Consider the following 15,230-nt stretch of genomic DNA (forward strand, 5'->3'; position numbering starts at 1 on the left):
AATTCTTCGATGTAATGGTTTACTAACACTATTTCTTGATTTGTCTGGTGGTTGATTGGCAAGTCTTGTCTTTGGGGCAGGGTGGAGGCAACGACACTGGAAATTTTCAGCTTTGTTCTGATGATGTCCTCAACATGCCGGTAAATGTTGCGCTGCTGACCGGAGGCGACGTCATTGGTCCCAGCTACGATGACGAAGCAGCTACCGAGTGGGGGCGAGACTTGAGTCGTCGCATCCAGCAGCCCGGCTCCAGGCTTGCAGACGCCCTCCACTTTCATCCCCCGGGTAATCCTCTGCGTGCTCAGCCTCTCAGAGGTTGCGAAAGAACCAGCTTTGGGACAGTAGAAGGTTGGTTGACTTGTTTGATTAGACGTGACCTCCTTTTATTATGTATTACTGCCCAGTCCGGTGGCTGCTCTCATGTTCACCCACATTCATCTTTCCCCCTGAAACATTTCAGCTCCACTTCTAAAACCTCAATGGTGGTCCTGAGGCTAACCACAATATCTCGTGTCTCGGCACATCGCTGGTTGCTATCTGAAAAATAACTTCAGATAGCCACTACTGTAGATATTTTATTGACATTTAAAACATATATCTTAGTCACTATTAAGCATTCAGCAATAACTGATTGGAGCGCTTAATTAACGTTTCATCCCTAATTGGGTATTTAGCTCACCAACCCTAATTTCGCCTTAGACAAAGTTTATGGGCTAGTTTGCTACGCAACTATATACAAATTCCAAAATAAATCGACGATATCTGCATCACAACACAAGTCCAGTAGCTATGTAACGTGTCAACTAAATAGGTGTTATCAGTAGAAGTAGGTATAGAAACCAAATGCTCTTGAGGTGTCGGTTATGTGTTTAAAGAAATTAAAATTCTTTATGTAAGCCATCTGAAAATTATTTTAAATGCAGATAAATATGCATTCTTATTATTGATTCCATTAATCACCTATTTTACCAATTTTAAAATTATTTATGAAAGAAGTCGGTATGTCTTTGAAATTAGAACGAAGTAAAGGTATCAATATTGTTTATTGTAACGAGGCTTGTACATTTTTATTAGTGTCGAGCTGTATGAAACCTAAAAAAAATTACCACAAGTCTCTGCTCTCTTGCAATAACATAAGTCTCTAGAGACTGGAATTGCTTTAAAGTGAGTAAAATTGGCAGCGCGGAAACCAATATGGAAACCTAGGATGCCGTCTAAAAGTCTACTACCATGGGTGACTGCTAGAAATCATCATTTAGGACGCGTCTAGAACACCACTTCCAGCGAGACCTCCTAGAAGACCACTTTCACCGAAGGCGCCGTCTAGAAAACCACCTCCAAGGACGCCCCCGAGAAGGTTATCAGTCTGAGGGCCTGGAAGGCTCCGACATTTACCAATTTCAATGTTTATATTTCTTTTCCATTACAGTTTAATGCATTTTGTGTACATGGCCTAGTATAAATGTTAATCCGAGCATCTCCAGTTATCGTTTGTATGCAATTTGATAAGGTAGAACTTAAGTCCAAATATAATAATATTAAATGCATGGGAACGACATTTTAGAATCCATGTGGTATTACTGTATTGAGAAGCAGCAATTAGAAAACTGACTCTTTATAAGTCGTATCTTATATTATTAAATAAATAAGGTGAGAAACAATGATTTGATTACCAGCTACATTGCAACTTTAGCGTCAGATAGGAATTCAACGAATCAAATAGCTGTAATCATAACAACGGTAGTAATACAATTTTATCAAATTACCAAATATAAGGGCAAAATGTTCTATAAATTCTAGTCATTCTGCGGCTATATAATTTTACATTTGGGAATCCATCCCTTGGTTTATTGATAGTTTACTACTCTAGTCTGTTTAGAGATAGTTTTTTTTATATTTAAGCTTTGCCTGCAAAACATTTAAAATTAAATACATGATTCACAGTTCGAAATAACACAAATTTTAACGTTTTCAATGTTTTGAACACAATTCTACTTGCACAAAACTATTTTTGGTTAATTATATCAAAATGTTTTAATCTAACATAACAAGATATAATCTCATTTTATGTAACATCAGGAGCTAAAAGTTTCAAAATTCTTCAGGAACTATATCTAGAACATGAAACTTAAAATTATCCATTGGAAATCAGTCATTGTTTTAATCAATTCATAATCATTTTTTTCAGATTTGTTGATTTTCATTATAAAACAATTTGTTTGCAACAAACCTCACCAGGATATTGCACTCTTTAAACTCAAAATAAAATTCTGATTTTTTTTAGTTTTAGTGAGAATATTGCATATATAGTGTGTGTATTGTATGTTAACATTTAATTTTATATCTGAAATTTGTTCAAATTATCTTATTTATGGTTAATGATATAAATTAATGAAAAGTTAATGAAAATCCGATGGAATAAGTAACAGGATTGTTTCCTGTTTATTTATTTCGCTTCCCGTATCATACTTTTTTTGGTTCATTGTTGCAGAGAAAAATATAAAAAATATAATAGTAAAAAAATAAAATACATTTTTATTTCACTAGTAGGATTCACTGAGTTGGTTTGTTAGTCTTTAAAATTTCTGCTCCATAAATTTTTGGATGTGTTTCTTTATATACCTCATTGGTAGTCTTTAACTCCTTAGCTCATGGTACAATGCAATGTTAAACATCTGTTTATCTTTCATTACTGTTTTAGTTTTTATAATTATTTACTCTACCTAATAATACGATTAAACTTTTATTTCCAGCATTAGTAAATTTGGATATGACAGCTGCTGGGCAACCAGACTAATCTACTAATCAATTAGAGCTGAGTGTCTCTGATTACGAAGCAATCCAAGTTAGATTTGAACGTCTTTGTCGAAAGTTTTTTATAGATCTCTTCAGACAGACGTGGACTCCAGATTCCAAGAGCCAATCTGTACCAGTGTCAGATTTCAGACGCTGCACTAAGTGGAAGATGAATGAGAACTAAACTCAATGTTCACATTACCGTAATATTTCAATATAGCATTAGAATTTATTTCAATGCTCTGTATTAAATAATCTACACAATAAGTAAAGCAGCGGTAGAGGAAGCTTTTTCAGATTTATTATGGGTGTTGCTACTAAGCCGGATTGCAACAGTACAGAGCTGAATGTAAGACTTCACCAATATCAGGGTGTGTTAGAATATGATAGACAGGGTAGTAAAGGAGCCTTTCATCATCTTTGATAACAACTACCCTCACTCTCTAGTCAGGGGTCAATGTACACGTGGCCAGTCCACATTACAGCGGTACAGAGTTGAGTGTATGACTGCTGCACCAACAGTATCAGTGCGTGTAAGGGAGGGATAAAGAGGAGAATTGGTGTAAGGGAGCCTTTCATCATCTTTGACTACAACTACCCTCACTCCATAGTCAGGGGTCAATGTACATGTGTCCAGTCCACATTACACCGGTACAGAGTTGAGTGTATGACTGCTGCACCAACAGTATCAGTGCGTCTAAGGGGAGGATAGAGAGGAGAATTGGTGTAAGGGAGCCTTTCATCATCTTTGACTACAACTACCCTCACTCCATAGTCAGGGGTCAATGTACATGTGTCCAGTCCACATTACAGCGGTACAGAGTTGAGTGTATGACTGCTGCACCAACAGTATCAGTGCGTCTAAGGGGAGGATAGAGAGGAGAATTGGTGTAAGGGAGCCTTTCATCATCTTTGACTACAACTACCCTCACTCCCTAGTCAGGGGTCAATGTACATGTGTCCAGTCCACATTACAGCGGTACAGAGTTGAGTGTATGACTGCTGCACCAACAGTATCAGTGCGTGTAAGGGAGGGATAAAGAGGAGAATTGGTGTAAGGGAGCCTTTCATCATCTTTGACTACAACTACCCTCACTCCCTAGTCAGGGGTCAATGTACATGTGTCCAGTCCACATTACAGCGGTACAGAGTTGAGTGTATGACTGCTGCACCAACAGTATCAGTGCGTGTAAGGGAGGGATAAAGAGGAGAATTGGTGTAAGGGAGCCTTTCATCATCTTTGACTACAACTACCCTCACTCCATAGTCAGGGGTCAATGTACATGTGTCCAGTCCACATTACAGCGGTACATAGTTGAGTGTATGACTGCTGCACCAACAGTATCAGTGCGTGTAAGGGAGGGATAAAGAGGAGAATTCGGGTAAGGGAGCCTTTCATCATCTTTGACTACAACTACCCTCACTCCATAGTCAGGGGTCAATGTACATGTGTCCAGTCCACATTACAGAAGTACAAAAAATATGCATGTAATTCAGTATCTGATAACTTTTAAGAATTTAAAAATATTGAAAGATTATTACCATTAGGTATTTGGTACCTGCAATAAATTTTCTTGTTATATTTGAAAAGTGACAATTTTCACAACAAAAACATTTTAAATTTAATAAGTCTTACTACTTTTATTCTTTTATAAATTAGCTTTTGACTGTTACTAGGAATTTTGTTGTTGAACTTAGAATTTGATACGTTACGTCAGTGCTAGTAACATAATCCTCAAATATTTGTATTTACAATAGTGGAATGTTAGTGTAGACTATTTTTGACAAAATTATGTCTTAAAATCAAAAATATTTCTTAATCAAAAAAATAATTTATTGTGAAAACGGTCAGTTTTAGAGCGTGCGTTAATGAAAATGTAGTGTAAATGTAGGGCTTACAATCCTATGAATACATATATCCATTTTATTTACATATCGAAACAAGACTATCTGAACTGATGATAGTTGCCAAAAACGCTTTTTGACCGAAGTAGGTTTCCCAAACCGTCACATGTGTATATTTTCTTGGTCGGGGCATTATGACAGGCAAACTTCACTGGGCGTCAAAAATTTACTTCAATTGAAACCAGAATTCATATACGATGATCATATACAATAAAAACCTTAAATAAGAACAAGAAAGAATTATATTTCGTTTTTAATTCTTTGACCAAGGAATCTAATAGATAACATTTATAGATAAGATAAATGTTTCCTTTCGATATAATTAAAACAGGGCTCCATTATATTATATCGTAAACTCTTTCACTAAAAAGGATGCGCCATTTGATTTTGAAATTACTTGCAAAGCTGCGGATAAATACTTGTGTAATAAATAAATAATACTCGTTACGTCTTAATTGTATCTTACACTTAACTTAGAATTTCACTTCTACGTTGCAAAGCTGTGGATAAATACTAGTTTAATAAATAAATAATACTCGTTACGTCTTAATTGTATCTTACACTTAACTTAGAATTTCACTTCTACGTTGCAAGGCTGTGGATAAATACTAGTTTAATAAATAAATAATACTCGTTACGTCTTAATTGTATCTTACACTTAACTTAGAATTTCACTTCTACGTTGCAAAGCTGTGGATAAATACTAGTTTAATAAATAAATAATACTCGTTACGTCTTAATTGTATCTTACACTTAACTTAGAATTTCACTTCTACGTTGCAAAGCTGTGGATAAATACTAGTTTAATAAATAAATAATACTCGTTACGTCTTAATTGTATCTTACACTTAACTTAGAATTTCACTTCTACGTTGCAAAGCTGCGGATAAATACTTGTGTAATAAATAAATAATACTCGTTACGTCTTAATTGTATCTTACACTTAACTTAGAATTTCACTTCTACGTTGCAAAGCTGTGGATAAATACTAGTTTAATAAATAAATAATACTCGTTACGTCTTAATTGTATCTTACACTTAACTTAGAATTTCACTTCTACGTTGCAAAGCTGTGGATAAATACTAGTTTAATAAATAAATAATACTCGTTACGTCTTAATTGTATCTTACACTTAACTTAGAATAACGTTACTTAGTACTCTTACGTCATCTTACACTTAACTTAGAATTTCACTTCTACGTTGCAAGGCTGTTGAAAAGAATATAAAGTTTTGAACAATATTTATCTGTAACTCACCCCAGATCACATAAAATGTTTCAAGTTATTTATTTCAAATAAATAGTCCATATGTTGGGAAAGTTTAAACCTTATGAATATAAAGAGAGAAATAATCATATAAGAGGTTTTGAGTGAACACACTTTTAGCTGATAATGAGTTGAATTTTAGCTAGAAATAATTCCGTAAATATACGAAGAAAATGTTCCTTATGAAATAAAATGTTATGAAAATAAACTATGTGCAAATATTACTTGCGTTTCTGTCGGAAAAGAGGTAGATTTCATAAATGGCCGTCATTCTTAATGTGAAATTGAAGATGAATTATTTATTTAGATGTTTTATTTGCAAAGCACTGATAGGATTGTATTGTAATGGTAACACTTTCAAACGTTTTGAAACTCCATAATCTTGAAAGCTTAGAAGATAAAAACTATTATAGGTAGTTTGTTTTTTTAAATCGTGGACTTTATTTAGGTACAATTAATCAGAAATCAAATTTGCTACTATTTTCTTTTATAATTGGTCACGTAAATAGTTCTACATCTTTAAACGGCCACCATTTTCAAACCTGAAAAAGTATCAAAACATAATTAAGAATAACGTCACTTGAAATAATTTTTTAGCGTAAGAAACGTGTGATTTCTTTATTCGTGTTACTAAAAACTCGAGTATATGTAAATAGGCTGTACCATGTTTAGTCTAAATCTAAGAACTACGATAGGTTTCGCGTTTACATGTTTTATAGAAAGCTGTATAATACTTATACCTTTGTACGTCGAATATCTGGAAAAATTACGAGATACAAAAAAACACGTAATAATGAACATTGTTGTAAATAACCTGACACATTTAAATGACTTTTATTTTGCGCTATAATGCACAATAACTTATATATAACCATCGTTTTCCAAACTTTAAAAGACTGCTATCCTGAAACGCAAGATTTTGAAAAAAGTTAAATAACCTTTTTGTAGTTAATTTAAAAGTTTTTAAAATGTTTTTTTAGTATATGTTGAGATGTATTCAATTTAAAATTTTTGATCTAATGTGATTGGCCACTACCTTGAAAACTTTCATTGGCTAGAATTGACTATTCATTTCTAAAATTCTTCAAAGCTATGTGTACGTACTGCCTTTTACTAAGTCTGGTTGTTTTAAAAACTACTGTAGTATCGTGTTTACATGCGCGCTTTGTAATTGCATTAGGTCATACCTTCATACATATAAGTATATACATTTTCAGATTATTGTAGTTGTGAATGAATTCTGAGAGTCATGATCAGAGAAAATGCAAACATTCTCTCGGAAATTCGTCGTTGCAACAGGCAGAGTTGTATCAAATCTTCCAAAAATTGTAATATATAAAGCAGCTGGGAGGAACAAAGATGAATCTGGACCTTCACAGCCTTCCGACTCTGGGACTTCTTTTTTATTTACAGGTCGATCTAGACAATTCAAATTACACCAAATTTATTATTTACTAGTGCAATGTACCCAACCTTGAGAAGTGGTAAGCTTGATATGTATTAAGTAAACTCTAATGTGTAATAACCTTGCGAGTGTTTGGTTAGCAAGTTAACGTGGCTTACTTTGACAGAGTGGTTTTACAAAAAGCTCTTTCACGTGGTAGTTACATATTAAATAATAAGTTTACAACATTTTACAGACTACTTAAGTTGGCCAAACTTAAACGCACTTTACTGATAGCATTTCGCGGTCCAACATCTCCACTAAAGATGAACTCCATGGTGAAGACTTCCATCTTTCTTCTTGCATCACTAATGTTTATCAGTCAGGTACGTTTATTAATAACACGTTTGGTAATACGTTTTCCAAATTTAACACTGTATGTGTATAATATTCAAGTATTATATGCGGTGTGAAAAATATGGGAGTGAAAATATCCATATTGTTGTGACATTATATGACAAATATCAGCTCAAATTCAAAGTCAAATTGTCTATTGCGAGAACATGTTAACATGTATAACAAAGGTCTAAATGATTTTTTCATTTATCTCACAATATCCATTCTTACATACAGTTTTTGCATTCTTTCAGTCTCATTCATACGCCAATTCTATCCACTTCCAACGTCGGGGTCAGTCTTGTAAATGATCGGTCTCCCAGTTGTGTGCCACAAATTCGGTGACATTATAAAATGCCTTTGATGCTAAAAGCGTTTGAGGCTAATTTTTAACGCTCTGAGCGTTGGGGCACTTTTGATGGAATCTATAAATCTGTTGATTAAATGAATTCCAGCCTGTGAGGGCAAGTGCTCATAAGCAACCGTTCTGTGTCTAATAGTTCGATAGCTGTCTCTCTGTCTCTGGTCTCATACTCATGTATGTCTCGGCCCTTATCAGGGCACATCTTGACTTACAGAACAAAATTGTCTGCAAAATATAGAAACTCGGTAGAGTCAACAGTTGCAATTGTTTCAAAGCTTGTTTACAGGATTCTCTAAAATTTATTTTTGCGATTATTTTTGCAATCTGAACAACATGTGATCGATGGCTTGGGAATGAACTAAGCCACGAACGGGGCACGCCTCTAATGCCATGGGATTCCAATTTGTCAAGCAGTTTGGTGTGGTCTACGCAATCAAATTCTTTAGTTAGGTCGTGAAACACGCCGGTTGTGAAACCAGACCCACGACTGCTTCTATTCTCAACATGCCCTGTCTAAAACCAAATTGGTCCTTTGAAAGCTGGTTGTGTTTATTTATAAACTGGAGCATTCTTATTAAGAACAGTTTTTAAAATTTTTTGCTCAATTGTTATAGAGCAAATAACAGATAGTTGTTAATTGACATTAAATCGTCTTATTTATAAATCGGATTGATTTTTGCGATTTTTAGGAGGGAGGGAAAACTCCTGTTTTAAAAGATAAATTGACTAATTCCGTTAAAGGGCTTATAATATGCTAGGAGCATTTATTTACAAGCCTCATAGACATCAAATTTCGATCATTTTATTTTTTTGCTGGGAGCTGCTGGATAATTCGGTCTAGCTCTTCCTCGCGGACAGGAGTCAACACCATAGATGCTGCTGGACTCTGTCTTTGCGGGGGACGACTTTTGGTTCACACGGGAGGGGACCTCACCCACAAGCAACCTCCACCCCGTCCTGTACCAGGCTATCACTAACTTTGAGTTTGATTTGTTTTGACATTTGGATTTTGTTGATGACGTCCCATACTGTTTTAGAAACCTTTTTTGAAGAGAAGCTTTTCTTAGAGACATCGTATGCTTTCGCAGCTTGGATCACTTTTCTATACTTTCTTTTAAATACTTGTCTTTTTATAATTTCGGAAATAAACTTTGAAATCTTCATTTTCAGTGCTTCTATTTATTTCGGATAAAAACTTCAGTCTTTATCTCGAAACCAGAATTCCTTTAGTGTTTACCTTTTTGGGGCAAACTGTAACTTTTTTAGATGGGTATCAAATGGTAAAGTAAAAATTTAAACAATCATTAAGCACTTTAAATTGCTGCTCTAAATGGTCTGAAGACCATAAAAGTTCAATTTTCTTTTGAGAGAAATTTGTTAAGGAGCGCGATATTTTCTGGCTTTGTGTCTCTTATTGCTTTTGAGATTTTAGGCTCCCTTTCATACTTTTCTCCACTTATTACGGCGTCTTGGCCGTAGTGCTCTGATATTGCCGCATTAACCACAGACACTGTGACATTTGGAAGATTCATGATAATGTTGTCAATTGCCGATGGTGCATGTAGGCGTCACTCGTGTGGGTGATTTGACTAGCAGCTAAATATGATCTTAATATATCGGCAAGTCGAACCGTGGAAGTATGAACGCCGTCCAATGCGTCAATGTTGAAATTGTCCATCAAAACTAGATCTTCATTGCGATTCGTCAAATCTAATAATAAAAGTTCTAATTTTGCGAAAAATGTGTCTTCATTGCCACTGGGAGACCTGTATATTCTAATAACCGCTAATTTTGATAAGTTTCTTTGAATTTTGATCCCGGCTGTTTCGAAATCTTTTTTGGGTGTTTCTTTGATTTGAAAAATTGAGGCTTTGAAATTTCGTTTCAGAAGTATTGCCACACCACTTCCTTTCGATTGATGTCAACAGTATGTGTTTGCCAGGTTGAAATTTGGAATTTTACAAAGATATAAATTTTGCCTGTTGAAACCGTTCTCAGTTATAAAAATCAGATCGGATCTCATATCCTCGCACAAGAGATTAATCTCATCCAGTTACTTAGTAGTGAATTGGGCATTTTGATGAAGCGGCCGAAATTGGTTCTGATTAGAAAATTTTGATTTTGTTTGTTTCTGATTTTTTGAGTTTGTCAATTTAGTCCTTCGTTGGAGAGTGGGGTCCCTAAAAAACAGTTTTATTGCTGGTCGGTGAATGGTCGAGCTTTCCTTTCATCGTTTTACCACCGCTCTTGACTGCCTCTCCAAAGCTATCGTGCGGGAGTGTCCTTGGCAGCGCCGGAGACAGCGGCGATGTTGACTCCGAGGTCCTGGACACAGGCGGGGAGAAGGGACGCTAACAAGCAGAAGTAACAGGAGCAGTCTGGTGCAGTGGCGGGGAACGTGCAGCAGTCGACCGAGTGCAGCGACTGAGAGCCCCCACCACAAGATCGACCAGCAGCCTCTTGCCTGGCAAGATGCATGCCGTGGTTGGTAAACCAGCGTCTTCCAATCGAATTGAATTCCATCAGTTCAACACCCTCATATCGAACGCAAAGCTCCTCTATGAAGGAGTTGACGAGGACAATTTTTCTTGTTCATGGCATGGTTCCCGGGGAGATCGTGGAGGCGTGGCAGGGTCGACAATATGACGACCGAAGAGCTGAGGCGAGCAGTTATCTGTCGTTCTAGGTGTTCTAGTATACTGTGAGTCTCGCCGGCGGCAACATCGTTTGTACCGGCGAACAGTACACAGCAGCTCCCGAGCGGTGGTGGTCTGCCCCCAATGACAGCCAGTAGCTTGGCCCCCGGCCTGCAGGTGCCACTCACTAGTGTCAATAGTTGTGTTTAAACCCTTACGTAGTGATTTTAAAGTAATAATTCCACTATTAGGCCGAGTAAAGTCTATAAAATTAGAATATTAACAATTTTAAACTGACTGGATTCTCTAAAGTATATTGAAAAATAATGAAGGTAATACTAAGTTTATACTATGTCATAAGTAAGTTAAATGACGTAATGACGAGGGAGCTTTTTCATAGGTTTTTAAGATATTAATGACTAGAAAAAATTAAAATACTAAACTGCCAAACTAGTTTAATCTTCTAAAATATCTCAAATTAAACGAGAAAAAAGAAATGTTTAGTTTAAATAATTTAGAACATATGGCTGAGTACAATGTTTTTATTCCTAAAATTTTTAAAACGCTCTTAAGATGTAGAGAACAAAACCTTCACTACACTAAAGAAAGTAAAATCTTTTACATAGAGTTTGCTTTGATACTTACAATTGCTCATCCATGAGGTCCTATTGGTTGAACCTGCGAAATTGCTCGATGTATAAACATATGTTTTTATACATATTTAAATGTCTCTTGGATATTAGAGAGCTATACACTAAAGGGACTTTTTCACTCATTTTCACTATTTTATACTTACTGTTTCCCGCGAGGTTATGCTGGAATTGCTAACTACGCATGCACTAATGCACTATGTTGGGCCCATAAACGGATGTTCTTATTTAGTTTACTCCTGAAACAATCCTCTTACACAAGCAATAAATCTAGTAGTAGTAGTTTTTTTTACGATAGTAAATTGCATTATGCACCGTCAGGGACAGATGTTCGCCGTGGTGTGTGGGACTCTCACCCACTAAAAACCTACCGGTCCAGGCATGGAAACCTTCTCGGGAACACATCTCTGCAACTACTTCAAGAGGATACCATCGTTCGCCCAATGGGCATTACTTCATTCTAAAATCCACCAGCATGAGCTATTCTGATGCTTTATAGCTGCTCTCTTCTTTTTTGCCTTAGCATCCTCTTGCAGAACGCAGCGACAGCGCTCCACGTTTCGGGAGTGGACAACATCTCTTCTATAAGAGTCTCCGGCGAAACACGCCCGATAGCTGCCTCCAGCTCCCTTCTCTCTGTTTCCCACCTTCTACATTTGAAGAAGGTGTGCAAGGCATCGTCCGCATCCGAATCCCCGTACTGGCATTCCGGACTCGGGATCTTCCCCATTCTGTTAAGGTAGAAGCCGAAACAACCGTGACCAGTGAGAAGCTGGGTAAGGTCTACCTCTCCATGCTCTCTTTCGGTCCATCCCCTCAGATCACCTATGAGCCTAAAAGACCAACGTCCTCGACTCTCCGTCTCCCATCGAGTTTGCCACTCAACCATTGTGTGCGAACGGGCAGTAGCACGGCTGACAGTGCCATTCACATAGTATACACGCATCCGCTCAAGAGCAAGAAGATCGATGGGAATTACCCCCGCAATCATAAGGACGGCCGGCTCCGAAACGGTACGATAGGCAGATGAAATCCGGAGAGCTCCTCTCCTCTGCACCGCCACAACCTTCTTCCTAGTAGTAGTAGTAGTAGTATTAGTAGTAGTAGTAAAACATATTTTTGTTTTTAACCATTATCAAAATCTGTACCTTGCTCAATGTCTACTTTAACTGTACCCTATTTAAGACGGTTTTTTTATTTTGGAGTAGTTAGAAAATATGATACTGAGGTTTTCTTCGTTTGTCTGCATAAGCTTTAACCAGTTTCAGAAAAAAATTTAACTTTGAAATAAAATTTTGCAACCTAAAGTCTCTTCTATGTTTTAAATTGTTTAAATAAGCATAGTTTATCTATCATTACGATTCAAATTAATAAAAGAGATACCATTAAACCATAATGTTCCACAAAATGACATATAAATCAAAATACGTATAAACCAATAGCTTAATAAAATTGTGTTTGCAAATAACATAGCAAAATGGTGATGAATTAGAAGAGTCAGTCCTGTTATTTTTATGATCGGTGGTATCTCTCTGCGTCCATGCTTTTACACATCTACTAATTTGCTTATTCTGTGCTATCATTTTCTATATAGCTGTCGTTTTCACAGTATTAATATATGTTTGTTGAGATGAAAACAAAATTTAGATTTTTTATACAATTGTTTACTGTTGCAGAATTTAGAAGCCAGGCCTCAGGTTGAGGGTGGATTGAACGGCATTCTTGGGGGTCTTGGAAAAACAGTGGGGGGTATTGCTGGTGGTCTCGGTAGTGCTCTGGGAGGCGTTCCTGGAGGTCTCAGTGGTGCTGTGGGAGGCGTTGCTGGAGGTCTCGGTGGTGCTGTGGGAGGCGTTGCTGAAGGGGTCAGTGGTGCTGTGGGAGGCGTTACTGGAGGTCTCGGTGGTGTGGGAGGTGTTTAAGGTAAAATTAATGTAACTCTCTGAATTTAAAACTCATGTACCAGTCAGTAGTTTATTCATAAAGTAAGAAGAAAACAAAAGCTGATTCATACTCATAAAACGTACTTACAAAGATTTGTATTAATTCGTTCTTTAAAATATATTACTTCAATGTGTGGTCAATAATAATGTTGGATCAATAATAAATACCTCATTTAATTGTAAAAATGCATATCTGATTTATTTTTAATCCTTAAAACTTAACTACATAAACTTAATGCGCTCTACCACCATTATCCAGAACTTTTTTCATTACAGTTTTATTTATCTTCTTTTATTCATCTATCTTAACTTCATTAAAGATTTTTATTTTTATCTATAAAAATAAAATTGCGAACATGTACTTCTACCGAAAACGAGTATAAGATAAAATATGACAATTACAAAAATCAAAATTGTATTTACAATAACAATGCCCATTTTGAAATAATTAACCCACACCCACCAAAGTTTTTCTATCCTTATGCTGTTTGCAAGTACATTTTTTTATTTCCGACCATTCTGTTAATGTAATTTTAGGGAGTGAAACTTTAATGCGACACTACAGTTTCACTAACTGTTAAATATATGTTTGAATTTGGTTTTAATTCTAAAATATTAAAAGAATAAAATCTTCAACATGTCTTCCTAATTTATATAAGCTTGTTAATAGCTGAGTGTATCATAATTTACTAATAACAAGATTCATAAGCTATACAATATAGAGTACACTCTACATTAACACTAGCACCGACATTGAATAATTTTCGTACTTCCCTACAAGTCCTAGGAGGATGCAATGGCCTACGAAACCTTGTAGCCTAATACTGATCTTTTCAAGACATTTTACTATGAGTCCGTACATTTACTTGATTGATTAAACCTAATTTAAACTTTATTTTAGTTAATTGAACCTTAATTTATTTTTTTGTTTACATGTCAAATTATTTTATTACACATTTAAACACAGCTAATTTTCAACTCCTCTGTAGAGTTTTTGTTTGTAAAATATGTTTCATGTTAAATTTATGGATGTTTAAAATAACTTTCCTGAATTTAGCCTGAGTAGGAAAAGTTATTATCAGCTGCTGAAATTTAAAGTTCGAAATTTAGAAAATTTTAAACTTATGCCTAAATAAATACGTTTGAAGTTAAACGTGTGAAAATGTTACATATGTGAATGTGCATATTAAATTAGAGACGTATTTTTATTACTTTATAACCTATAGAAATTATACGTTTATAAACATCTTGCTAACGAAATTAATTATTTCAGGAATAAAAATAAACAAGTCACTGTTCAAAACTATAAGTCATGTACAACTCTAAATATTTAACAATTGTATCTTGCAACATTTTCATACAGTTCTTTCAAAATTTGTAATGCATGTTAATACGCATTTACGTGTTTTATACTTTTTCTTTGTTTATGGAAGTCTTTCTTAACAACTATGTGCTTGACTTGAAAAATTTTTACCAAACTAAAAACAAATTCTAAGCACAAATTACAAAACTGGCTGTGAGATTAATTTTTCACTGTTAAAAAAACTCGAAATTTTAAAAAATTTTCAACTTTCATATCAAATATTTTTTTAATAGATAGATACCTTATACACAAAGTGTTTTATTTTATCTAACTATATCATATATTAATATTTAGCACGCTCCAATAAAACGGTAGATACAATGTTAAATAAACTATTCACGGGATAAAGTGGAACCGTGGCTCTAATGTAATTTAACTCCCTATTTCATAAACCAAGTTCACGTTATGTTCAGACCCGAGCAACAAAATGAGATGCTAGTGTGAATAAATAAATATATCACGCGATGACTTCTGGTCACAGAACAATCAAATGCTTGTTTCGTTCTTCAGTTTAAAGATGTGTACACTT

The 15,230-nt window shown here is 35.3% G+C and overlaps 1 protein-coding gene across 1 annotated transcript; it reads left to right on the forward strand.

Moving 5' to 3' along the window:
• The first annotated feature begins 7,583 nt into the window (after positions 1-7,583).
• Positions 7,584-13,528, forward strand: LOC124365974 (glycine-rich protein 5-like). The gene is made up of 2 exons (XM_046822130.1): positions 7,584-7,738; positions 13,075-13,528. Exons 1-2 carry the CDS (start codon positions 7,679-7,681, stop codon positions 13,315-13,317), a joined length of 303 nt encoding a protein of 100 aa, XP_046678086.1. The 5' UTR covers positions 7,584-7,678; the 3' UTR covers positions 13,318-13,528.
• The last annotated feature ends 1,702 nt before the right edge of the window (positions 13,529-15,230 follow it).

The sequence above is a fragment of the Homalodisca vitripennis genome, chromosome 7 (assembly GCF_021130785.1).
Source record: "Homalodisca vitripennis isolate AUS2020 chromosome 7, UT_GWSS_2.1, whole genome shotgun sequence".
Classification (NCBI taxonomy): Eukaryota; Metazoa; Arthropoda; class Insecta; order Hemiptera; family Cicadellidae; genus Homalodisca; species Homalodisca vitripennis.